Below are 23,528 nucleotides of genomic sequence, written 5' to 3' on the forward strand. Positions count from 1 at the left end.
GAGCTGCGAGTCTTGACTTGATTAAGATTCGTGTGTTCAAGACTCACAAACTTGCAGCTGGCAATAAGCTTGTGAAGTAAAAATAAACATCGAATCGGAAATGAATTTTGGATGATGCCAGTATGCAAAATAAACAAAGATCCACAGGTACGAGACTATTTCCAATGTCATTCACTTGCATTGCACACAAACACAAAAAAAATGTCATGTCGATTATTTATCACTCAAAGAGCATTTTAGTTCATTTTCCTAATCATGAAGTCAAATCAAAGTCAATGACAACATTTTCTCATCGTGTCAAATCGGATCATCATCATTCCAATTCAACTGTCAGTGGAACAACTAGAAATGACATGATGGAATTTTTTACTTCTTACCTTTTCGTGTAAAGCGGTGTGTGGAAAATGAGGGTGGGCAATCACATCCAGTTAGCTTCATCCAACATCAGCTTAGCGACAAAAGAACAATGTAATATTATCACATTAGAACAAATTATGCAATTGCAAAAAAAAATTTTTTTAAGGTGCCCCACCCTCTATAAAACAGCCAATCACAAGTTTGTTTGTCTTAGTGTGGAAGAAGTTACTAATAAACCAGATGGAATCAATAGTTGTTCAGCGATGACACTTTTTTATGCCTTATAAATAAGATGCAGAAAACGCCATTATAATAAAATAACGTGTGCGAAGAAACATCACTAAATGAAAAGAGCTAATAAGTCACCTCCTAACTGTGCTCCTGTGCGTTCACAAATCCGACTGACAATGCTGCAGTGCTCATTAGATTGCACAAGTGTGGTTACGTTGTGGCTAATGTTCAATCGGAAACAGTGACGACCAGTGGAGTGACATACTCAGAGTGCCTAATCCCCATGGAGAAGGCTGGGGCCCGAGTTTTGTGCACCGTTACTCTTTCTGGGTTATAAGATCCAGGTCCAGGTGTCTCCATGTCTTCCGTGGGTACTCCGTGTCGCCCCAACATGGAAAAAGCAGGTGGCCTGCGTTGATAAACGCTGGGGTGTGTGCTGTCATACCGACAAGGACCCGGCGTCTTGGCGAGATCTACGGACGGCCCGCCATGGCTGAAACAAGCTGACATTGTGTAGCTGGCGCCGGCCGGCTTGTTTGGGATGTGAGAGCCCATGAGTGGAGGGAGCGTGTACTTGTTGGGAGCAGGCACAGAGTCTGTGGTGCGGTAACGCGTGCGGCGGCCCATGGTGAAGGAAGGGGGTCGGCGTTGGAGATTGTAGGTCGAAGCTTTTTCTGGGCTATAGGTCCCCGGTCCAGGGGTGTGGAAGGGCTCCTCTACAGGGGGAAAGATTTTAAAAATATATATGGTCAAGTCCAGCTGGGTAATGAATTGAGATTTAATCGTGATTTCCATATTGCCTTCTCCCAATTAAAAAACATGACAATCAAATAAAAATGATGAAAATACTAAGCAAAGCTCTGTATAGGCAAGTTCCAAAAGTGAACGTACTCTGAGTGCACCACTTGCATGGCAAACGTCTCAATTTATATAATTCTGTCATTTGTTTTAAAACTGTCACAACAGTTGGAGTTCATTGTGAAACGAAACACAAAACGACAAGATTTACACACATTGAATATTCAAATACAAGACATACTTAAGTTGAAAAATATCGTCTGGGCCAATGCTGAAGTCAGTGTAAAATCCTATTGACATGCTAACGGAATATTAGCATCCAAGATATTCCTTCAAACAAGCAATATTCAGGCACAAAAGCTGTAGGAACATTATGTTAATAGAGCTCTATTGCGACTATCTTCTTCTTCTCTCATCCAATGTGTTTACGTCATGTGTGCCTGTCGCCACAGTGCCTCTAAGAGGCCAATCCGCGCACAGCAGGAACAGACACTTTATTGTTTTGTATTTCTGTAATTTTAATATCTACTAATTCTGCTTTGTTACTCATTTTAATATTTCTTCAAATAACCAATATTAAGGCACAAACACTTTGGGAACATTATATTAATAGAGACCAATCTTCGTCTTCCCTTCTTTTCCAATGTGTATGGCATGCATGCACGCATGTCGCCACACTGCACCCAAGAGGCCAATTTGCGCACAGCAGGAACAGACACCATTGTTTTTTTTTATTGCTGTAATTTAAATACTGAATATTCTAATTCTACTTTTGTTATTACTTTGTTTTCTGGTCATTTTTAAAGTGTATATTTGAAGTTGAGTTTATAAGGATTCCAGGGATCTTTATTGCATACTGTGCATTTCCAGATGGTAAACATCTTTATTTATATAGCGCTCACTCTGCACATAAATTGTGAGCTTACCAAAAAAAAAAAAACTGCTGTAGAAATATAACGTAAATAAGTTGTGTCCCAAAAGTCACGACGCACTACCTTTTTCCATTTCGTTTTGGGTTTCTGCAGATAGGGACAGAAAATTGGCACGCAATTTTGCGTCACTGTTCCATTGACAAAGGGCGAGCCGCGGGCAAGGAAAAGATATGCAAAGATAGACATGCAAAGTCGAAGCTGGCAAATGTTATTGTTCTCACAGCTGTCAGAACACCTCGAACGAAATAGAGAAAAGGTATCGTAACTTTCGAGCCACGTTGGATTTTTTTTTTACTTTAAAAGTAGTCAACCATTTACAACTATTTCAAAGTGAAATATACTGTATATATCAACCATTAACTACATTTAGTACCATTTTTTGTCTTTTATTATTACATTTCACTGTGTTAGACAGTCACCCTTGTGGGGGAAAAAAACAAAGGCTGTGAAATGATGCGGGGTGCTTTGAATGCGAAAATTGTGCCATCTGGTGGCCAAATATAAAATAGTGAGTTGGAACACGGACATGAAAGACACAAGCATAAAAAAAATCTTAACGTTACGGATTGCATTATTTTTTAAAATAATTTGTTAAAAATTAACTTGAAAAAATGATACATTTAGAATGTTAAAGATCATCATATACTTTTTACTTTAGTTCTGCCCAACATGGAGTATGCAGGTGTGCCGTCTCTCCCGAAGTGAGTCATCTTCGCATCGACGTGGTACTGAGGTCCCGGACTACAGTCAACACAATACACTGCACACAAAAAACGAAACATCAAACACAAGACTCTACTTGAAAAAGAATCCTTTAGACGTTAAAGTACGTTGATGTGTTGCAGTTCACTTAGATTGAGCCCCATGTTTGCACGATGCAGTTCACACTCCAAACTACAGTACATAACCACAATAGACAAATTGTTAAATGACAACAATATGAGTTTTTCATGACTGTCAGTGTAGTTTTTCCCCCTGCGTGATTAGAGGATTTTGTTTTTGATTTCATTGAACATTGGATACTAAGCATAATAATTGTTATTTGAAATGAGATAGAAGGTAGCCTTACTCTTGTCACTCATCCTGCGGTGGAAGGAGTATGCGGGGCTTGTTTGCTTCGTCAAGTCGTGGCCAATAAAGCCAATGGTAGGGGGTAGCCGGTATTGCCCTGGGCCGGGTCCTATGTAGACACAGTGAAACAAATTGAAGCAGATCATTATTTTTATTATCTTAAAAATATGAATCATGCCCCTTTGTTCAGCTATCTATGCCAGTAACGTATACTGTAATGCCAGACAGGACTCTTCCATCAGACGGCAGAAAGAAACAGATGGAATTGTGTATGGACCATATTTAATGCACAATCATAGAAAGTTGTATGTAACTAAGATAAAAACGGACTAAGTATTTTTTAATAAATATATTGCAGTCCTTTTAACTCATCAAAAACATGAATTTAAAATGGTTGAACTCACCTTTCTCTCTGCCTGCAATAGCCGGGTACCGTTTCTCCATCGCTCTCTTTAAAAATGACGGCCCTCAAAAATATAGTTTGTCACCGTGAATGCTTTCCAAAAGGTCAGCACTGAAGAAGACCCCCGTTGCTCGTCAGCTTACGCAGGTGAGGAGCCCCTCCTTCCATCTCCTACCTGCCATTGCAACATTATCTCTCTCGCTCTTTTTCTTCACCAGGCAAACCACAAAGCTCCCTCCCGCCTTTCCACTTTCCACTCATGTAATATCACTCATCAGCCATGCGTGTGGTCACCACGGACACTGCTCGGGGCTTATCTCTCAGCCCCCTGTAGTGAATGGATACGCCGCATTCCAATAGAAAGAGGCATGACAATGTCAATCCCCCAAAGGGCCAGATCTTGGGCATAATATTTACAGCCCGTCTAGTTTATGCGCTTTAGCATAATTCAACTCGCAACCTTTTGGTATGTCATATAAATATGGAAATGGTGTCATGAAAATATTCTGCTTCTGTGCCCTCCAGTGACCCTCGCCATTTTGCAGATTTGATGGCCACCGTAACCGAGAGACTTGACAAGTGACATACGAAGAAAACAAGCATTAATCTTTAACAGGCTGCCGGCCACTTCTGAGTTGTGAAACTGAAACTCTTGTTTGCAGTGTATAAGTGATGTAAACGTATGCACATGTTGAGAAAAAAAGTGGAAATAAGATGGCTCTCAAGCAGGAATGGAAAGCACAGTAGGCTCAAGCAGAGAGGAAATGGTTTGCATGCTGCAGACCACTCAAAGGAAATAGAAATGCGTCCGGCGTCCAAGTAGTCTGTCACAACAGTAGGTCACAATTACAGTAAATATTTGAATTTAAAAACACTTGTTAATCATAAATATAAAACAACCAGTACATTGACTACGCGTTCTGACGCCGCGTAACCGTTAATGAAAGACCCTTGCACGTTCATCAAAATACCGTTTCATACTGTTTGTTTTAAAGATCCGCTAGGTGGTGCTAACGATTATGAACGGATTCCAACCGCCACAAACATCCCATCAAAGAGGAAGAAAGCATGACCTCATTGACAGTCGACAATTCCGATTGGCTTTCAATCGGCTGTATTTTGAGCGTCATGTCGCCTTGACCAATCGGACGAATGCGCGGACGCGAACGTTACTTTTTGAACCTGATATACATGTATATAAATATTGCGTTCACGAACCCAACCTTCCAGTCTGCAGCGATTGAAACTTGATTACTTACACTTGTCGCTATTTTGTCAACGTACGACTTGACCCATTTGTTGGTCGGCGGCTAAAACATTTGTATTTACTCCTTCCCTATTTTTTCTCTTCATTTCGCCTTACCTGCTGAGTTAAAATGTCGAAGAAGGATATTTACTACTCTGACAAATACAACGACGACGCCTTCGAGTACAGGTAAACGGGCAACTATATGAATTGTTCAGTTGTTTAACTTTTATACATTACTTAATCGTTGTTAGTTATACAACAACGCGTTTACACCAACTGACATTGAAATAAATGTCGATTTTGTTAGCAATGTCGTCGTTTGAATGTAAGCTAACGTTTTAGAACCGTCCAAACGTGAAATTCTTTTTTTTTTTGTGTGTGTGTTCCTTTAGGCATGTGATGTTACCGAAGCAGCTGTCCAAACTGGTGCCCTCTTCGCACCTCATGTCCGAAGAGGAGTGGCGGGGCCTCGGCGTGCAGCAGAGCCAAGGATGGATACATTACATGATCCACAAACCAGGCGAGTCATCCGCAAGAGCACACGCCCACCATTTTGTCTGTTCAAGGCGTTAACTGACAGTCCCGGGACACTTGGTGTCATTCGTATTCTTGTGTTTCTCTCGAGCAATATTTGGTAGTGATGTCCAAATGACGCTTTCCATTCAGTTGGTTGACAAAACAGGGCGATTTCTCAAAGCTTCATGATTAGCGAATAGTGGGGATTGACTGCACAGTGCTCGAGCATACATGGGAAATAATTTTCTTCATAAATTACTAGTGACATAGTCTATAACTTTGTAAAATACTTATTTTGGGGTCACATTTCAGGATTATCATTTTTATGCATGCAGATATTTGTCTCACCTTGGCACTTAATCCACCTCCTGAGTGATACCACAACTATTTTGTCACAATTATACTTGGAACCAGATACTATACGAAAACACAAGATAACATCATGCAACTGTGCCACATACATCATCAGGAGCAGTTCTGAAACAATATTGGTCTATTAATGTCACAAAAAGATGGACAAAATATAAATAAGTCGTAATCATCAGGGATGCTGATTATTAAGTCTTTCATGTGTACAGATGCCTTTTGCAAGTCAAAGATGCTTACGTTTGGCTTTGATCAACCGATCAGAGGACAGAACGATGCCGATGTCATCAAAGGCCAATCCTGACCAAGTCAGGGTCAATTTGAAATCTGATGAGTCCCATTGCTAATGTACAATAGTTGAGGTTACATCAGCCAGCATGACTGATTTCAAAGAGCGTGGGCAGATTAGATTGGCATGGCAACACAGAGGTTGAAATCTGATTGGACAAAAACAAAATCTAACATGTTGTCGGTTACAAATGAGTGGTGATTATTTAAAGGACTCCAGGCGTAGAAATGTATAGTTAATTAGTTTGTCCTTTCCTCCACAGAGCCTCACATCCTACTGTTCCGAAGACCGCTCTCCAAGCACTGATGCGTTACATCGCTTATCTGCCATTTTGTGTTTTCTCTACATTTGTAGTTCAATGTCCACTTTGATTCCATCGTATTTATACAAAGAGAACAAACCCCGGCCTGGTTCAATTGTCCTCTTTCAAATTTCATCCCTTTGAAGTGAAAAGACCCGATTAGCCAAATGAAGCCTAGGTTGTATGTTTGAATACACTTTTTTTTTTTTACTGATGGTTTATATACCACGTTGTGGTACTTTTTTATGCTTTATTTGTTAAGTACTTTCATTGTATTCCAGATTGTAAATATTTTCTCGTTATTGTTCACCATCCCCCAAATGTTTGCAATTTGTTGTTGAAGAAATTAAAATGTTATGAATGAAAACATGCCTCATCATTACTTGGTTTATTTTGACTTTAGCGGGCTAGGGGATGGACAGTTTAAGCATCACTCCCAAGTCCAGATGGCAACAGTTCACTTTAACACAGTTCAGTTACGACAGCTGGTGCTGTTCAAAACACATGACTAATTATTTGTTGCCATGGAGGCCTCTAAACAAGTTGAGTTTTTTTCTTTTCAACCAAAAATTAAACAAGCTGATTAAAATATAAGCATAATTAGTCTGTATATTATTTTTAAAAAACAGGCCAAAATTTCACACCTAACTACATTTGTGAGAAAACGTGACTTTTTTAGGGTACATAAAGTGTTGATGAAAAAGTACACACCCCTGTTCAAATGCATGGTTTTTAAATTAAGAATTTTCCAAACTTTTTCCACCATTGTTACCCAGCATGTTGAAAAAAACGTAGGAGGGTGCACACACAGAGAGAAGAATATAAGAGTTGAACAGACTGACATTTTTTGGCATTAACAAGAGGCACTTCAAATGGTGCCTCTTGTTAATGTACGTATATGCCAGCTCCTGTTTTATTTTCATTGAAACGTTTTGGAATGATTGAGCTTGGTGTCATTTTATCACAAAATGTGGGTGTGTAAACTTTTTATATTCACTCTATACAGCAATTGTAAGAATATTTGTGGGTTATTATTCACAAATTCACCTAATTGTCTTTTTCTTTTCCTGTGCAACACACATTACCCGGCTGACTCTTATCCAATTTTTCATGTTTTCTGCAATGCCACAAGACGCCGCAAGAGGACACTAAATCCACACGATTACGGCAACCTTTGTAACTCGGGGAATGAACGACTGTAAATTTAGTCTGGGTTGTCATACTTGTAAATTTTCACCACATTAACAGTCTGCCTCAAAATAAATGAAGACAAATTTGGCTAACTGATGCTCATTAAGAGGTTTAGGGACCAGTCTGACCTAAAATACATTTCGTAGGCCTTAGGGAAGACAATTACCTCGAGCTATGATTCTTGCTGCTGGGCCCCAGGTTTACCAAGGACATCCCCATGGATCGAATCGAGCCGTCGTGTTCAGGGGCTGGGGGGCGTGAGGCCACAGAGTCACTCACACTCTCTCTCATAGACAGACACGCATAAAGCAGAACATTATTGTCAGTGCGTCCAGCCGGCCGACTAGAACTGCACCCCACCCCTTTTTGCAGTAATGTAACATATACGAGAACAAACAAAAACAAACCAAAACAAGTTGGAACGAGTCCTGGCAAGCCTTTTCAAAGCTAATTTTACAGTCTTGCGTGAAGGCAAAAAAAATGAGAGACAGCATTTCGTCATCTCGGCTTGACGGAAATCACCTAATCACAAGATTGAAGACGGACGCTGAGGTCAACCAGAGTGCGGCACACCTGGGAAAGTCACAGCCCACACCTGCCGTCCAGGAGCAAGCCCCATTGATCTTGTCGTACACACACAGCTGGATATCCAACCTCACTTCATGACACACACACACACACACCTCCAAACAACTTGGTTAGCGACAAAATTGGGATTTGATGTAAATATGAATTACAGTGGGTTTCAAAAGTCTACACCCCCGTTCAAATGGCAGGTTTTGTGAGAGATACACACACACACACCTCCAAACAACTTGGTTAGCAACAAAATTGGGATTTGATGTAAATATGAATTACAGTGGGTTTCAAAAGTCTACACCCCCGTTCAAATGGCAGGTTTCGTGAGACACACACACACACACACACACACACACACACACACACACACACACACACACACACACACACACACACACACACACACACACACACACACACACACACACACACACACTGATTGGTAATGACAGTGAGACCCGAAAGGGCGTGATTGGGAGGAACCCCCCCGCCCCCGATCAGAAATTGAGTGCTGTTCAGTTGTTAGGGTTCTGTGGTCATGACGTATTGTTCATAACGAACATCATGTTCAAATATAAGGAGCGTCCATTTATGGACGCCCCTTATGTTTGACGAGGACGAGGACATCCTTGGCCGACGTGGGATCATTGACTTTGTAGTCATATCATTGGATTTGAGGCCGCATGTTTTGGATACTCGGGGTGAAGAGAGAGGTGGAGCTATCACGGGTCGGGATATTGAGGGGCTGTCTTGGTTGACACGTCGGAGAGACTATGTTTCCGGGGTGTCCTGGGAACGTCGTGGGTTCCTCCGGGAAGAGCTGGAAAAAATTGGCTTGAGAGAAGGAAGTCTGCACTTCCCTGCTAAAGCGGCTGCCCCCACAGGGGAGCATGGATGGATGGTTTTTACACACCTGGAAATATAAATTTTAAAAAAAACATTCAAGTATTTTATCTTTATTAAATAGTTTTAATACATTACAAGGAATATTTGATCTTTATTCTTGACCCCTGAAATGGAGAAAAATGTCAACATCGGTATGTAATTTTTACAGCAGTATTTGGGTAGCATGACATTTCATCGAAATGACAAATTATTATTATTTTTTTGTTACAATAATGTACCCAACCAGGCATGCAAAGAAAAAATACAAAAACCTTTTTTTAAAGTTTCTTTATTTAAAAATCTGAGTGTTTGATATAAGCGTCATCTAATTTGGAACATTTACAGCAATTGCAGGAAGAAAAAAAAAGAATTCTCAATTTGTTTCTTTGATTGCTTCATAAATGAAAATGTAACCTAAACAAAATAGCTTATGAACTGTACAATCAAATCTCAAGGCGGGTGGAAGTTATCTCGGAGTGTCCTTGTGCGAGTCCGTTTGAGAAAACTAAAACAAACACCGCGCATGGGCTCGAGTCCACCAGGGACTCGTGGTTGCCTATCAGTCCACCTTTGTCCTGACGGAATTTGATTCTCTTTGCTGTGCGGCTTCGTTTCAGCTTATGTACTGTATCTGCAAAGCAGGGGTTTACCCAAACTGAGTCCAATGTTTATTTTTGGCACACTATTTCCCAGATTTTTTCCAATCCATTATTTTTTTTCAATTTTTATTAATTTCATGTATTCTGTATTATCTAAAATTAGTTGAAGATGTGCTGCAGTAACTTTGGGAGACCCGATTGTCAAGCACGACTTGTTTTTCGACAAACATTCCAATGCCAAAGTATGGGATATTATGTTTTTTTTTATAACAATAAACATTTGTCAGATGTCTCCATATCATTGTTCTGACAAAATACTCCACTTTTAACATGCAGGGGTGGAGCTAGGGGGGGTTGTGAAGTGGGGAGTGGTAACTACTGGCCCAGTCTGGAAAGTGAAAAAGAATGAACGGCCCCAAACATAATGAAAGCATGGATTATATTTTTACATCGACAATTTAGCTTTTCAGAATTTTAACCCCGTTACTTTAAAATAATCCGTGCATCCAACAACACTTTTGACTTTGGCAAATTAGCACCTTTAGATTTCCACGCAGAGGCTACGTGCCAATTCATGAGCGGACAAACTCAGCCTGGAAGGTGGGTGGTGGGGGGGTATGATGTAAATTAGCCCCATTGTTACATCATAAACCCCAAAAATTTCAAACATCCCAAAATATATTTTCCTAGGTTGTGTAATTTCATACTAATGGGTGGGACGGCTCTCTGGAGACTATTTGGATACAAACAATTAACAATTTAGCGTTCCATAATATGTCCCCTCTTTAAAATGGCTATAAATTAATTCCAAAAAACTGCACATTGAAGTGACTGGACCGTAACGTCATGTATGTATGGGCAGTTACAAAAAGTAATAATGATATGAGCGCTAGCTACAAATAAATACCACAGATAAAAATATAACACCATATCTTAAAGTTGGTTGTAATTACAAAAAAAGCAAATATTTGATTTTTTGTTGTTGTTGTCGTACGAGTGATTATAAAGGCAGTACGGTGAATAAAACAAAGAGCCGATGTTGATCCGAGGAAGAGGAGAGCGAACAGACACGTACTGTATATACACACACACACAGACATCCACTCACGGACGAGCTCATGTTGCTTCCTTTGGGGCTTCTCTCTTCACTTCCCATTCGCTCGCGTATTCACAAATAATGTACAAACTGGACGTTGGGTATGGCTTCACACCGGTATTTCTGCGGAGGACAGATGACAAGGACAGTGAGCCTAAAAAAGAATAAAGCAGTCATTCCCAACCACTGCTGTGAAAACATTCGGGGTGCCGCAGGAAATGAGCCAATTTCACATCATCGATCCGAAGCAATTCCATTGTCTTCCACTAGGTGGCAGAAATTACAATTGAACTGCGTCGCGACCTTTAAGAGACTAGTTTTGTGTTCCACGAAACAGGCCTACATTTTAGACTTCCAGAGTTGTAAGTAAACTGAGAGGATAAAAGTAGTTGCAATCAATGACCACATTTTCCGCACTATACGGCGCACCGAAAAGCATGACAATTTCTCAAAATCTTTATCATCCGATGTGCCTTATACAGGGTCAGGCAAAACGATTTGACACATTTGTAGATTAAATAAAATGGCAAATCAAATAAAGAAGCAAAAAAGTGTTTTTAATTTCGAAAAGTACACATAGGGCGGCCCGGTAGTCCAGTGGTTAGCACGTCGGCTTCACAGTGCAGAGGTACCGGGTTCGATTCCAGCTCCGGCCTCCCTGTGTGGAGTTTGCATGTTCTCCCCGGGCCTGCGTGGGTTTTCTCCGGGTGCTCCGGTTTCCTCCCACATTCCAAAAACATGCGTGGCAGGCTGATTGAACACTCTAATTGTCCCGAGGTGTGAGTGTGAGCGTGGATGGTTGTTCGTCTATGTGTGCCCTGCGATTGGCTGGCAACCGATTCAGGGTGTCCCCCGCCTACTGCCCGAAGACGGCTGGGATAGGCTCCAGCACCCCCCGCGACCCTAGTGAGGATCAGGCGGCTCGGAAGATGAATGAATGAATGAATGAATGAATGAATGAATGAAAGTACACATAATGATTTTTTTTTTTTTGTATCAGTAGATAACGTTACCGTGACTGTGAAAACTCTGATCGATACTGTGAGATGCTAGAGACTTTTCTCAGACCAAAAATGAATTTATTATAGACAACTTTCATGAACAGTGTGGACAATAATGGATCCCATTTGACTGATTTAAAATTTTTAAAACATAATGAAACAGAACAGCAAGAAGGAGAGATACCGACGCTCATTCCTACCAACTGCTGTCAGGCTGCTGAATAAAAATAACAACAATAATTAATAATAATAATACTTAAATGATGTGAAGGACAAATGTAAAGAGCACTGCGATTTATCCATTTTGTATTTATATTGCACTTAATTGAACGGTGTTTGTTGTTTTTTTTCTTCTTTCTTCTTCCTACCTACATTCTTGCTGCTGGAGGCTGTAAATTTCCCCAGTGTGGGACAAATAAAGGATATCTTAATCTTAATTATATGTACTTTTCGAAAATAAAAGCACTTTTTTGTTTCTTTACTTTATTTGCCTTTTATTTAACCTTTTATAGAGATAAAGCCGTATTGCATTGTATTGTATTGTCTTCCCCTGAGCATAGCTCCATCTAGTGGATGCATAACGCAACCACAACTACTATTATAGCTTCTATTCATTCTATGCACCTTATGATGCGGTGCGCCCCGCATCTAAAAACAGTTTCAAAATTGGTAATTGATTGAAGCTGCACCTTATCCTCCAAAAGCGCCTTATAGTGCGGAAAATACGGTAACATTGATGCACAAAATATTGTATTCTTTACATTCTATTTCATTATTCCATTACTCTGTTAACCAGTACAACAGCTCATTAGCATTTCAACGGACAAAGAGGAGTTGACATCCAAGTCTTCGTGTTATGGACTGAACATGTATCTGAAGGCACCACTCTATTTTTGTGACATTTTGATTTGGTTGTACGCCATTATATTTTTTCCTCCTAGAAAATGCTCAACTTTGCTCAATAAAGGTCGGTAAACGCCGGAATACACGTCACAAGTGAGTACGGAGAGCAAGGTACCATCGTTCCGGACTGTTCCTTGTGTTCGCTGTGGGCATTTGGGCGTCAGATGGCAGGAGGATCTTCTGTGGCGCGTCCGGGTCGGCTCGAGGGACGTCGGAACTGGGATCCCGCGCCTCGCCATCTGCCAGGAAAGGCTCCGAGTCTGCGTCGTAATCGTAAGAGTAGTAGGCGACATCGGCCATCGAGCCCTGATCCTCCTCACCTGGACAAACAAAATTCAACACCCACATGCAACCAGAAGTGAAATGTCACAAAATCACTTTCACTCTCTCCACACACACACACCCACAAAAACTGCATACTAATGCAAATAACGAGCCCAGGAATTTGCTATTGGGCTATTTTGTCCCATGTTTAATTTCTACTAAGAAACAAGTTTGAGAATCATTATTTTACTGTAAACAATCTACATATGTGTTTATGAGACTGTGGGACAGCATTCTTGCGTGGTGTGTCGAGTTTGTACTCTGAAGACCTTTGACTTTAGCGCAGCGACCTGAAGCCAACAAGTCGCCGCATGTTGCCTCACACTTACACGTGTACACGTTGCACATTGCAAATATTCACCTCGTCATCTGCACACACATCTGCAGTGTGTCACATTCAATGAAAGGTGGTTTATTTTATTTATTTTTGCTTTTTGCCTCACGTGCCAAAATTAACATCAGCCCGCCAGGAATGCTCTGGAAGTCTCCGGCAGGTGCAAATGTAAAAATCGTCAATCGTCCTCCTCATCAGATTGTGAACATGACGTGACGGCAGGAGAATGTACAGCATGCATGCGTAGACGACCTCCATATCAATTTTCCTCGTGAAATCCCATCATCCCTCTTTCCTGCATCTCTGTTTGAAAATCCAATGATACTCTTTTGAAATGAGTAGGAAGTGGCGTGCAGCCTTAAGCAGCAACGGCAGGACTCAGTCTATTCGTCTGGGTCATCCCATGCGCCCCCCCCCAAAATAAATAAATAAATAAATAAATGGGAGCAGGGTGGTGGGGAGCTAAAGCCCACCAGATTTTAATTAGTTTGATTTATATATAGATACACTGTACATATATGAGAGTGTGTATGTTTGTTGAGATTACCTGTGTGCAGAGGCACTGAGGGTTGCTCTGTCTCCTGGCTCGCTATTGGCTGCTTGTCCTCTACCTTGGTCTCCACTTCAAACACACATACACACATGTACATATACACACACAGACACACACACACACACACACAGGCACACACATTTGGTTAAAAGCATAGATTTCCTGACCGGTTGTCAAAACAACAGCGTTTCCTTGTTGCGTCATGAGCAGTAAATGGGAAGCAGAAGCTTTTTCATCCACCCCAAAACACATTGTGGCAAAATAATGAACTTCACTCGGTCCTGATGGGAGGCCTGCATTAAATTTGTTCTAAAAATAGCCCGACTGAGAGTTGGGCGGCACGATCAGAAGTGAATCCGATTGTCTATTTCTCCTCCGCAAAATTGGCAAATGAGCCTTGCCGCGCATGAGTGTACACAAACAAACACCCCCCCGACTCCCTAAAAAAGTTCATGTTTGTGGCGAATGAACTTCTTTCTTCCTCTTCAAAGTCTTGTTTTCCGCACTCGTGAAAGCTCCTTTTGTTGTTGAGCTGTGCGTCGGAAAAGGAATGCGACAAGGATTTCAAAGAGCTGGGACAAAAGCGGTCTCATTTGCACAGAGCTCTCTCTAATACAGCGCAGGGTCAGCGAGAAGAGGGGTGGTGGGGGAGAGGGGGGGCGTGTGTCGAGTTGGGATCTGAAAAAGGGCGCAAGCAGAAAAATCCAGTAATCATCTCAACCTCTGAGCAGCTGTTTCCACAACTGAGATCACTGCGCACACCAATGACAATTGACACACGCACACACACACACACACACATAGCCATAGAGTTGTTCATTGACAACATTCTTACTGTGAGGACAGTGGGACATGGGGACCTGCTTGATGCGCGTTCCGTTCCGGCAGGCAAACACCTCCATCTGACATTGGTTCTGGTAGATCTGTCCATCGGACCCGCAGACGGGCGCCCCGTCGTAGCCGCAGTCCCGGTGACACATGCAGCGTTCAAACTGCTCCTCGTCCAGGCAGCCAAACACGTTGTTGCACGGGTTTGCCTGCACGAAACCTGTCGAAATCTCATTACAGAAGACTGACGGCAGCTCGCAGTGGTGGGCCCAACATGAGGGGTTGAAGTCTCACCTGTCCAATGACTGGATGAACTCTCCACCTCGTTGCAAGTAGGGCCGTCGCAAAGTTCCCGGGCAAGTGGGCTGCTCTCGCTAACGTTGTAGAAGCGGGTGGCCTCGAAGGCTGTAAATCAGGGGTGTCAAACTCATTTCACATTGTGGGCCACATACGGACTCGGTAGATGTCAAGTGGGCCGGACTATTGACATTACACCATACTGTGCTATAAATAACCAAAATATCATGTCTTTCCTTTGTTTTGGTATAAAGAAGCATTGGCGGATTGATATCGTCTACTTTGTTGGGTCTGTCTCAGTGACAGACTGAGACTGCCGTTTTCTTTGATCAAAACAATGTCTTCTACTCTGATCAAAACAGTGTGCCTCCTATTGGATAATCCAAGAATTGCATTTGATTAAAAATATTCATTCTGTGTCTTTAATGCATTTTTTTTTCACTTTTAAATGATCCTGCGGGCCAGATCGAACCTCCTTGGGGGCCGGTTCTGGCCCACGGGCCGTATGTTTGACTCCACTGCTGTAAATCATTGTGTCATATTAATTTACTCACAAGCTACATCCAAGTTATGGCTTCCTTCAGGCAATAAATGTTAGTTAAGGGTAAAAAACTATTTTAAAAAATCACTATGAGTAAAAACTGTAAAACTGTCAAATGAATTTCATTGCTCTGCATGCACTTGGTATATCGGCACTGACAATGAAATCCGAATTGCATTTCGTTCCATTCAGGTTTTTAAGGTCATGGTTTAGTTTATATTTGGTATGTTCAATATTACGTTTTCTCAAACCAATAGCACTACGGTTCATTCTTTGAGCCCTTGTACTTTTGATACATAAAATGTCATTAACATTGTGAACAAAATCTTTGACGCCGATGGTAATTTGCTCATGAATCACACTGCCGCAGTTTTGCGTCCGCTACTGCAGAGGAGAACTTAATTTCATGTTCATATTTTCTTCGCCTTAAATATCGAAGGCTGCAGGTATCGGCAGCCTTCACTAAGAAGGTGATGCCAAAAAATAAGTCCGGTATCAGATCGATACCCATACTTAGGATCAGTACTCGCCCAACCCTAGTTCACTCTTTGTTTTGCGAGCAAACAAATGCCAAACAAAATGCGTATCTTTTGCGTAAACACGGAAAGACTGAATGATTTTGAAAACAAAACGACAAAAGTTGCATTTGATTATTACCATTGCGATGCTCGACAACTGTTTTTGTCTATAAAATAAGGAAAAATGGTGGCAAGCTTTCGTGAGGCATCCATCGAAGGTTGGATGTAGCCTGCGGAGCTTACGGTAGACACAGGGGCTTCAAATCAACAAGGTCGCAAAACAATCACGACACATATGGTGACACGGGACTCATTTGTCTTTTTAAAAAAAAAAAAAAGACGACGACCTTTCATAAATCAGGGTGACGTGAAATATGCGTCGGGGGCACACCTGGTTCGTAGTAGTCATAGATCTTAACAGGAACAGGCGCCGTCTTGCCCACAATGTATTCCCTGACAGCCTGGAAGGCCACACACGTCATGCACTGGCTGGGGATCTGAGATGCAGGCAGGCGACAAACACACACAAGCATGCACGCACACCCACACAAACTCGACAATGAGTATGACTGACAAGCCGTGATTCAAAAATTATGACACAGGAACCAAAGTACTGGGAGACTTACGAGTGTGATAAAAACGACAATCGGTACTGCACTACGATAGCCTCTACATTCAGTTCCAACTGCGTGTGCGCGCAGTATTGTTTTCACACTCAATGCCGCTGACTATTATTCATAAACCGAGTTAATGTTTCTCATTGAAATGAATGGGAATACAGTTAATCCGTGCAAGCTGCAAAACTAAGTTGTACCTATATTTTATTTTTCTTTTTATCCACATATGTGGTTAAAAATAAGTATAATGCAATCTAGAAATACATGAAAACACACTATGTTAAAAAAAAAACACTTTTATAACGTGATAACTTTTGTTGCTCAAATTTAGGAGTGGTAAAAGTGTTATTTTGGCATACCAATCCAGGGAACTTGTCTTTTTCTGTTCAAAGTTCTGTAAAGCACTTTGTTACAGCTTCAGCTGTTGTGAAAGTGCTAAATAAATAAAGATGTATTGTATAAAAAATATAAATATCATAAAATTGGCGGTTACATTGTCATTTACAAAAGATTAATTAACAATTTTTTTCCCATCATTTTTATATTTTCCTCTTTTCTTAAGAGCCCTTCTGACTGTTTTGCGCTTTATTTTATTGTTTGGCAAAAGTCTAAAATGTCGATAGGCGACCTACTGTACTTCCTACTAGTCTAGTATGAATTATTCATGTACAGATGCCACAGCGATCCTCTTATTGCTTGATGTAAATATGCATTTGAAAAACATATTTGATCTTATTATTCTTGTGTGTTTATTCCTTATGGATGAAAACCCACCTCATCGAAGTAGAACAACACCTTCCTGCCGTTGAGCTCGTACCTCTTCAAACCCACACGCTTGTCCATCAGCAGCTGTTGAGGAATACACAAAGGAGCAGCCCTCAGCAACTGTACTCAAGTATTGTATTCAGGCTTCACGGTAGCGACCGGTTGATCCTCAAATTGATTCATTTACAAAGTTTCCTACAGCAGACGGCATTTGGAAATATTAACATCCTGGATGGTTCCACTCCACTAACAAGGATAGGAAAAGTCAGCACCCCAGTGGACTGGACAGCTCCCGCTCAAACGTAATAAACACTGGATTAAATTATCCAACCCAACATGTGAGGGAAATAATGTTGTGAACCAAGCATGCATTGCCACTTATTCGTTTGAGGAAGAGTTAGAACAGGCGCGAATGAATGCTTTAGCAAGTGTGTTTTGGTTTGTTTTTCTTAACTCATTCTGTACCAACCAATTCTGGACCAAGTCTGAAAAGACGTTTAAAAACGTCTTTGGGCGTGAATGAGTTAATAAGGTCAAATATGTTTTATGTGGCATAGGTAAAGCTAGTAAAAATAAAACGTACCCAGCCAAGTACTCCCGATGTTTAAAATGGCATTAGAATTATGGCAGGGTACTTTGATAAAAAATAATCTCCCGTCTCGGGGAGCCCCTAGAAACAAAAAGTTTGAGAAGCTTTGATCTAAAGACGATGTTCGTGTAATTTTACCCACCCTTTCAAGACTTTCAACATCTGCTCGGAATCCGGAGATCATGGGGACCTCGATGACGGCCATGTTAGAGGAGCCCGAGTGAAGCCACCTGGAGACACGGTTGAGATCAGCTGGGGGGGGGGACGGAATGGAAACCTCGCGCATGTGCCCGGAAGTCGCGGTGGCGCTCCCACCTGGCGCAGACTTCCAAGGAGAGGTGGAAGTCCATTTTGTCCTGGTGAGCCGCGGGGTCGTCATCGTCGATGGGCGCCCGACGCTTGCGGTTGAGCTCCGAGCGGTTGTCGGCGCGGCTGCGGGGTCGCGAGGGTGGGTGACGGGAGGAGGAGGAAGAGGGAAGTGGTGGCTGCGGATGGCGGCCTGGGAAAGGCTCCTTGAGGTCCACCTTGAGCTGGAAAGCCGGCTTTGAAACAGGGTCCGGTACGTTGTAGGAAACGTCAATCTGGGTAGAATATGGATTCAGGGTGCATGGTTATCTTTGCATTCATTGTTTAGATTTTAATGTTGCTTAAAGTCAGGATTTAAAAAAAAATACAATTCAACACCAGGCAACATGTCATACAAAGAGGAGGTATGTGTGTGTCTATACACACAGGTGAACAAAATTATTGTTTCATGAAATAAAGTCCAGCCTTCCTGTGTGGAGTTTGCATGTTCTCCCCGGGCCAGCGTGGGTTTTCTCCGGGTACTCCAGGTTGCCTCCCACATTCCAAAAACATGCATGACTGAACACTCTAAATCAGGGGTGCTCACACTTTTTGGATCGAAGATCTACTTTTTGATCTCCTAACCTCCTGGGATCTACCCTTACCGACACGTGCGCTCGCACGCACACCCTGATAAGAAGCAGCCTAAAACTGAGGCATGCAGCGCACTTTTGTACCTCACACGCCAATCACGCGCCACCGTATATTCAAGATTCACCTGCTCTATTTTATTTTTAAATATTTTTTTTTGCTGAAAATGAGACTGATAAGATGATTAGGGTGCAGTGTACATTAACACAAAAAAATCTATTATTAACATGTACAAAGACACACAAATGGTTGTTTGTTATTTTTCTCCCCGACACTCCTCGGATCTACTTGGGACCTGTCTTAGATCTACCGGTAGATCAGGATCTACCCAATGAGCACCCCTGCTCTAAATTGTCCCCGGGTGTGAATGTGAGTGCGGATGGTTGTTTATCTCTGTGTGCCCTGTGATTGGCTAGAAACCGATTCAGGGTGTCCCCCGCCTCCTGCCCGAAGGCGGCTGTGATAGGCTCCAGCACCCCCCACTACCCTCGTGAGGATAAAGCGGTTCAGAAAATTTATTGATGGATGAAATGAAAGAAAACCCAACAGGGCTCACTGAAATAACCGGAATCTGAGAAAAGCAATAATAAATAACCAATTTTAACAAAAACTTGAAACTGGCCTGGACAAATGAGATGGTACCCCACAAAAAGATTCAAACTAGTTTGACATGTTCAATAAAGGTGTGTATATTGCAACTGTCTTCAAATTTATAATCAGTCAATCGGCCTATTTGATGGATAACAAGGAGCTGTTTGGTGACAGTGTGTATATACCACACTAAACATGGACCAGAGGAAGCAAAGAAGCGAGATGTCTCAGGATATCAGGAGCTTGGTGTGTGTGTGTGTGTGTGCTTGCAACGTTTCATTGACTGGCAACCCCCCGCCCCCCTTCCATTTTCATTCATTCTTTGATCATTCCTAAAAATCAGCCTGCATGGTCCTGAACATAAGCCAGTCAAAACACAGTTGTTATTCTTGGAATCTGATGCACAAACAAACTTGCTTGCATACTCACGCGCACATGCACACACACACAGACACGCAAACGCAGACACGCGCAGCCCTTTATTTGATGGGCTGTTGTATGCATATCATTAGAAGCCAGGTGCGGCTGCCTAAAGCTGTGTGAAGTTGTTTACGGCAGTTGGAAACAGAAACTACAGATGCCGGAAGAATGAATGATGGGGGGGGCAGGGGGGGATAAGTTGCAAGGCATTTTAGGCTATAACGCGTTAACCCAGAATGAATATGTTTGACATCCTTTTAAGAGACAAAACAACCACTTAACTCATTCCATGCCAGCCATTTTCAGTGGAGCAACCCCTCAATCCAGCGTTTTACTGGATTTTGACTGATCTTGCGAGGCCCACAGAATATTTGGTTCTAATGTTATATAAACATTCTTCAGCAATCGGCATTACAAAATGCCCAAGTTTCATGAAAATGGCGATTCCTGGGCAAAAAAGGAGAAAATGAGCTCCACTACCACCTACTGGTCGCTTTTTTACATGATTTACAATGCAAACGGCTTATTCTCATTCACGGATTGCATCAGATCTTCCTCCTCTGTTACGCCAAAAAAAAAAAAAAAGACTTAGACGTACAAGTACGTCATTGGTAGACGGGGCCTAATTTTAAAAAGATGTACAAGTACGTCTTGTCGAATGAAAGAGTTAAAAAACAAGCGATAAGAAGACTGGAGAGACCAGAAGAACAAAATAAGTCTACTCGAGCGCGTAAAAGAGCTTCTTGTTTGTCCCGTGTCAAGGCAGGAAGTAATCAGCATCCTGTCCTGGGGTGCGCGGGACATAAAAAGAGCAATTTCCTAAACTTTGCCACATTACTCCAATTGGATGATTCATTTGTGCGTTGAAAGGAGCAACAACAAGCTGTCGGCTGCCAACAAATTCTTCCCCGCGAGCTGATGAGGTAAGCGCGTGCCATAAGTGCAACAAGTGTGTGCGTTTGTGTGAGTCACACTGCTTACCTGCATGAGACAGCAGCCTTCTCCTTTGGCGCTGACAAAAAGGCCCGTTGGAATGCTGGGAATCTGAGCCCCCCCCCAACCAAAAAAAAAAAAAACTGTCAAAAGGAGTCAACAGTGGATATGTGAATCACTTATCATCAAGCTTTTAAGCATTTGACTTTTATCACATCATTATATAATACGGCAACTATCTACCGATTTCATTTGACTCATGTTGGTTCGTATCGCAAGGTGGCAGTTGTGACTGAATAATGCCGCTTCACATTCATGATGTGGTTACCTTGGCGCTCTGGAGGAGTTTCTTGTTGTCCTTGTTGAGTTCAAAGGTCTCCTGGAAGTCCAGGTTGGTGGAGGCCAATGAGATGGTGAGGTTGACACCCGCGACGTAGGACAGGATGGCGTATTCGGACAACGCTTGCAGCGCCACACACGTATCCTGGCACAGGGGTGATGAAAGTGGGTAAAGAGCTTGCTGATGGAGATGCAAAGTCATCAGATCAAATGTTAAGTATTCAGCGGTGTCTTGAGAAATGTCATTCCTTTGGGTACTGCAACTTGGCCTGGTGGCGGCAGAATAAAGGCACACAGATACAGTATACATGGACACATCTTCTCAAAGTATTAGTTTGTCTTCGAAAAGGATAACGAATAATTGCCTGTGGTATGTTATCTTGTCCATCAACATGTGTTGCTGCACTGTTAGTGTCCACTGCCAAACAGATGCTATTCATTAGCCTGTCAATGGCATTTCAAAATGTCCATTTTTTTTTTCCATGATGGCGCCCGAGTAGGCAGCCTTCGGCAAGTGCTCTTCAAGAGCCTTGCTTTTTTGTTCTTTTTTGCTGTTTTTGTCTTTTGTTTTGTCACATGTTGTTTGTTGTTTCATTGTGTGCACCTGATATGGACTGTTTTCAGCGCTTTTTGGCCACGACATTCGTCAAAGGAGCATTATATGTGCTTGGTGGTTGCGCCTTCTCGGCAGCACGCCTGTACCAGCACAGATTTTGATTGGGAGGAATGTCGGCGCCATTGACTGTCGGTGCTGGACCAGTAATGGGGAGCATTTTTCACAACCCCGATTTGTTCAGTGGCTATGTCAGCGCTGTTGGACAGTTGGCGTTGGTGCGGCTGGATGGATGGCCGCTGAAGTTGAGGATGAGGAGAGAGGAGCGTTGGCGGAGAGCGCCGATGCGTATTTGGAACCGTGAGTCGCCGCTTGGAATTGAAGTGGATTTCCATGGGACAGGAGAAGTGAACCAATCTCTTTTATCGTCAATGGATGCTACAGCTTCTTGTTGACTTTGAAACTTGGCTTGTAGCCGACGTGTGCACATTTTGAGCATGACGTCTCTGATCCACTGGTTAAAGGACACTTTGATTCTCTCCTCTTTCATCTCAAACTGCTTCAAACAACAAAGCGTGTGATGGAAAAGTGGTTAGAACTGCATGACTGTCCGTGTTTTATGTTATGTGTTGTGTTTATTATTTTACTTTATGTTAACTGTTTTGTAAAGCGCTTTGTTACAGCTGCCGCTGTTGTGAAAGCGCTATATAAATCAGCATGTATTGTATTGTATTTCCCATTACATGTTAATGCTAAGCTAGCAAAACAAACAAAAAATTCTAAGTCGCCCTTGAAGGCAAAGTTATATGGTTGTATTAAATACACAATTTGTAATCCTCTTTATTTTATGCTTAAGTTGACACTAAACTTGAAGTACAAGTACCATTAAAGAGCTTCAAACGTTTTTTTTTTGTTCATTCTGCCAAACTGCTGCTTAGTGTGATGTCAATAAAATTGCACTCACTCGCAAGACAGAGCCAAAGCAAAGTTAGTGTTATCATACAACAACATGTTTACGACAAGTTTCAAGCCTACTTGCGTGGAAGAGAAGCCACCAAGCGCGTTCCGCTGCTGGGAGAGCCATTTAACCACGGACAGGGCTGACGCCACGTCCCCAAGGAGGGTGTAGGTGAGAAGGCCGTAGGCCGTCATCTCAACCTCCGCCGACACCACTGGCAACAGAAGCTCGGCACTTAATAAGGCCTGTGTGCGTCTGCGCGGTGATTGTTAAGTGGACCGGTTCATCTACCTGACTGGGAGATTCCGTCACTAAAGCCCATGAACGTGTCTTCGTCCGTCATTGTGCTTCCAGTCAGACTCCAGTGAGTGAGTCCATCTGCACACATGTATAGTGACACCGACATTTTTTTAATAACGCTTTTGATCGGCTGTTTTGTCGATGTGATGACGATGAGAGTACCTTGCGTAATGGCCATGTGGTTGAGGCGGCGCAGGGCGAGGGGAGCAAAGGGGCTGCGGAGCAGAGACAAGGCGTATGCGCACAGGGCAGTGGTGTAAGGGTCGTCGGCCGAGTAGGTGTTGGTCTCAAGGAAGTCCTTGGCTTTGGCCACTGCCACCTTCTCTTCCTGGTCCACACGACACACGAGACTAGCATCTTGTATT

General features: G+C 42.3%; 3 protein-coding genes across 6 annotated transcripts in view; 1 reads left to right on the forward strand and 2 right to left on the reverse strand.

Moving 5' to 3' along the window:
* Positions 1 to 209: 209 nt before the first annotated feature.
* On the reverse strand, positions 210 to 8,475 carry odf3l2b (outer dense fiber of sperm tails 3-like 2b). 2 transcript variants are annotated; one of them, XM_052074881.1, is made up of 4 exons: positions 7,871 to 8,475; positions 3,388 to 3,498; positions 2,965 to 3,078; positions 210 to 1,304 (listed from the first exon to the last, which is right to left on the reverse strand). In XM_052074881.1, exons 2-4 carry the CDS (start codon positions 3,398 to 3,400, stop codon positions 817 to 819), a joined length of 615 nt encoding a protein of 204 aa, XP_051930841.1. In that variant the 5' UTR covers positions 3,401 to 3,498; positions 7,871 to 8,475; the 3' UTR covers positions 210 to 816. The 2 variants fall into 2 exon arrangements, with proteins under 2 accessions (XP_051930841.1, XP_051930840.1); XM_052074880.1 differs by lacking the exon at positions 7,871 to 8,475 and adding an exon at positions 3,794 to 4,160.
* Positions 4,991 to 6,880, forward strand: cks2 (CDC28 protein kinase regulatory subunit 2). Its single transcript, XM_052074908.1, has 3 exons — positions 4,991 to 5,227; positions 5,434 to 5,561; positions 6,475 to 6,880. The coding sequence occupies exons 1-3, from the start codon at positions 5,169 to 5,171 to the stop codon at positions 6,516 to 6,518; spliced, it is 231 nt and encodes a 76-aa protein (XP_051930868.1). The 5' UTR covers positions 4,991 to 5,168; the 3' UTR covers positions 6,519 to 6,880.
* A 748-nt stretch (positions 8,476 to 9,223) lies between the features above and the next one.
* The window catches only part of cpamd8 (C3 and PZP like alpha-2-macroglobulin domain containing 8), a 53,534-nt gene continuing 39,229 nt past the window's right edge, over positions 9,224 to 23,528 (reverse strand). Inside the window, exons 31-45 of one of the 3 annotated variants that reach the window (XR_007963778.1) lie at positions 23,326 to 23,491; positions 23,155 to 23,241; positions 22,941 to 23,077; positions 21,342 to 21,497; positions 21,062 to 21,124; positions 18,449 to 18,714; positions 18,276 to 18,363; positions 17,554 to 17,628; positions 16,554 to 16,659; positions 15,101 to 15,211; positions 14,814 to 15,026; positions 13,973 to 14,047; positions 12,883 to 13,087; positions 10,321 to 11,017; positions 9,224 to 10,289 (exon numbers count right to left, since the gene is read on the reverse strand). Coding sequence is in view for 2 of the 3 variants with exons in the window: in XM_052074698.1 (XP_051930658.1) it covers positions 10,936 to 11,017; positions 12,883 to 13,087; positions 13,973 to 14,047; positions 14,814 to 15,026; positions 15,101 to 15,211; positions 16,554 to 16,659; positions 17,554 to 17,628; positions 18,276 to 18,363; positions 18,449 to 18,714; positions 21,062 to 21,124; positions 21,342 to 21,497; positions 22,941 to 23,077; positions 23,155 to 23,241; positions 23,326 to 23,491 (1,830 nt within the window). In the remaining variant the exon portion in view is untranslated. Of the gene's footprint in view, positions 11,018 to 12,882; positions 13,088 to 13,972; positions 14,048 to 14,813; positions 15,027 to 15,100; positions 15,212 to 16,553; positions 16,660 to 17,553; positions 17,629 to 18,275; positions 18,364 to 18,448; positions 18,715 to 21,061; positions 21,125 to 21,341; positions 21,498 to 22,940; positions 23,078 to 23,154; positions 23,242 to 23,325; positions 23,492 to 23,528 lie in introns of all 3 variants that reach the window. The other 2 variants (XM_052074698.1, XM_052074699.1) reach the window with 2 other exon arrangements.

Source organism: Hippocampus zosterae, chromosome 8 (assembly GCF_025434085.1).
Source record: "Hippocampus zosterae strain Florida chromosome 8, ASM2543408v3, whole genome shotgun sequence".
Lineage (NCBI taxonomy): Eukaryota > Metazoa > Chordata > Actinopteri > Syngnathiformes > Syngnathidae > Hippocampus > Hippocampus zosterae.

Excerpts from the sequence above, each read along its gene's own strand:
- odf3l2b (XM_052074880.1), bottom strand. The coding sequence starts at position 3,833 with ATGGAGAAACGGTACCCGGCTATTGCAGGCAGAGAGAAAG. Across the intron at positions 3,499-3,793 it reads TATTGCAGGCAGAGAGAAAG|GACCCGGCCCAGGGCAATAC; the intron begins GTGAGTTCAACC and ends GTGTCTACATAG. Across the intron at positions 1,305-2,964 it reads GGGCAGAACTAAAGTAAAAA|AGGAGCCCTTCCACACCCCT; the intron begins GTATATGATGAT and ends TTCCCCCTGTAG.
- cks2 (XM_052074908.1), top strand. The coding sequence starts at position 5,169 with ATGTCGAAGAAGGATATTTACTACTCTGACAAATACAACGACGACGCC. Across the intron at positions 5,228-5,433 it reads GACGACGCCTTCGAGTACAG|GCATGTGATGTTACCGAAGC; the intron begins GTAAACGGGCAA and ends GTGTTCCTTTAG. Across the intron at positions 5,562-6,474 it reads TTACATGATCCACAAACCAG|AGCCTCACATCCTACTGTTC; the intron begins GCGAGTCATCCG and ends TTTCCTCCACAG.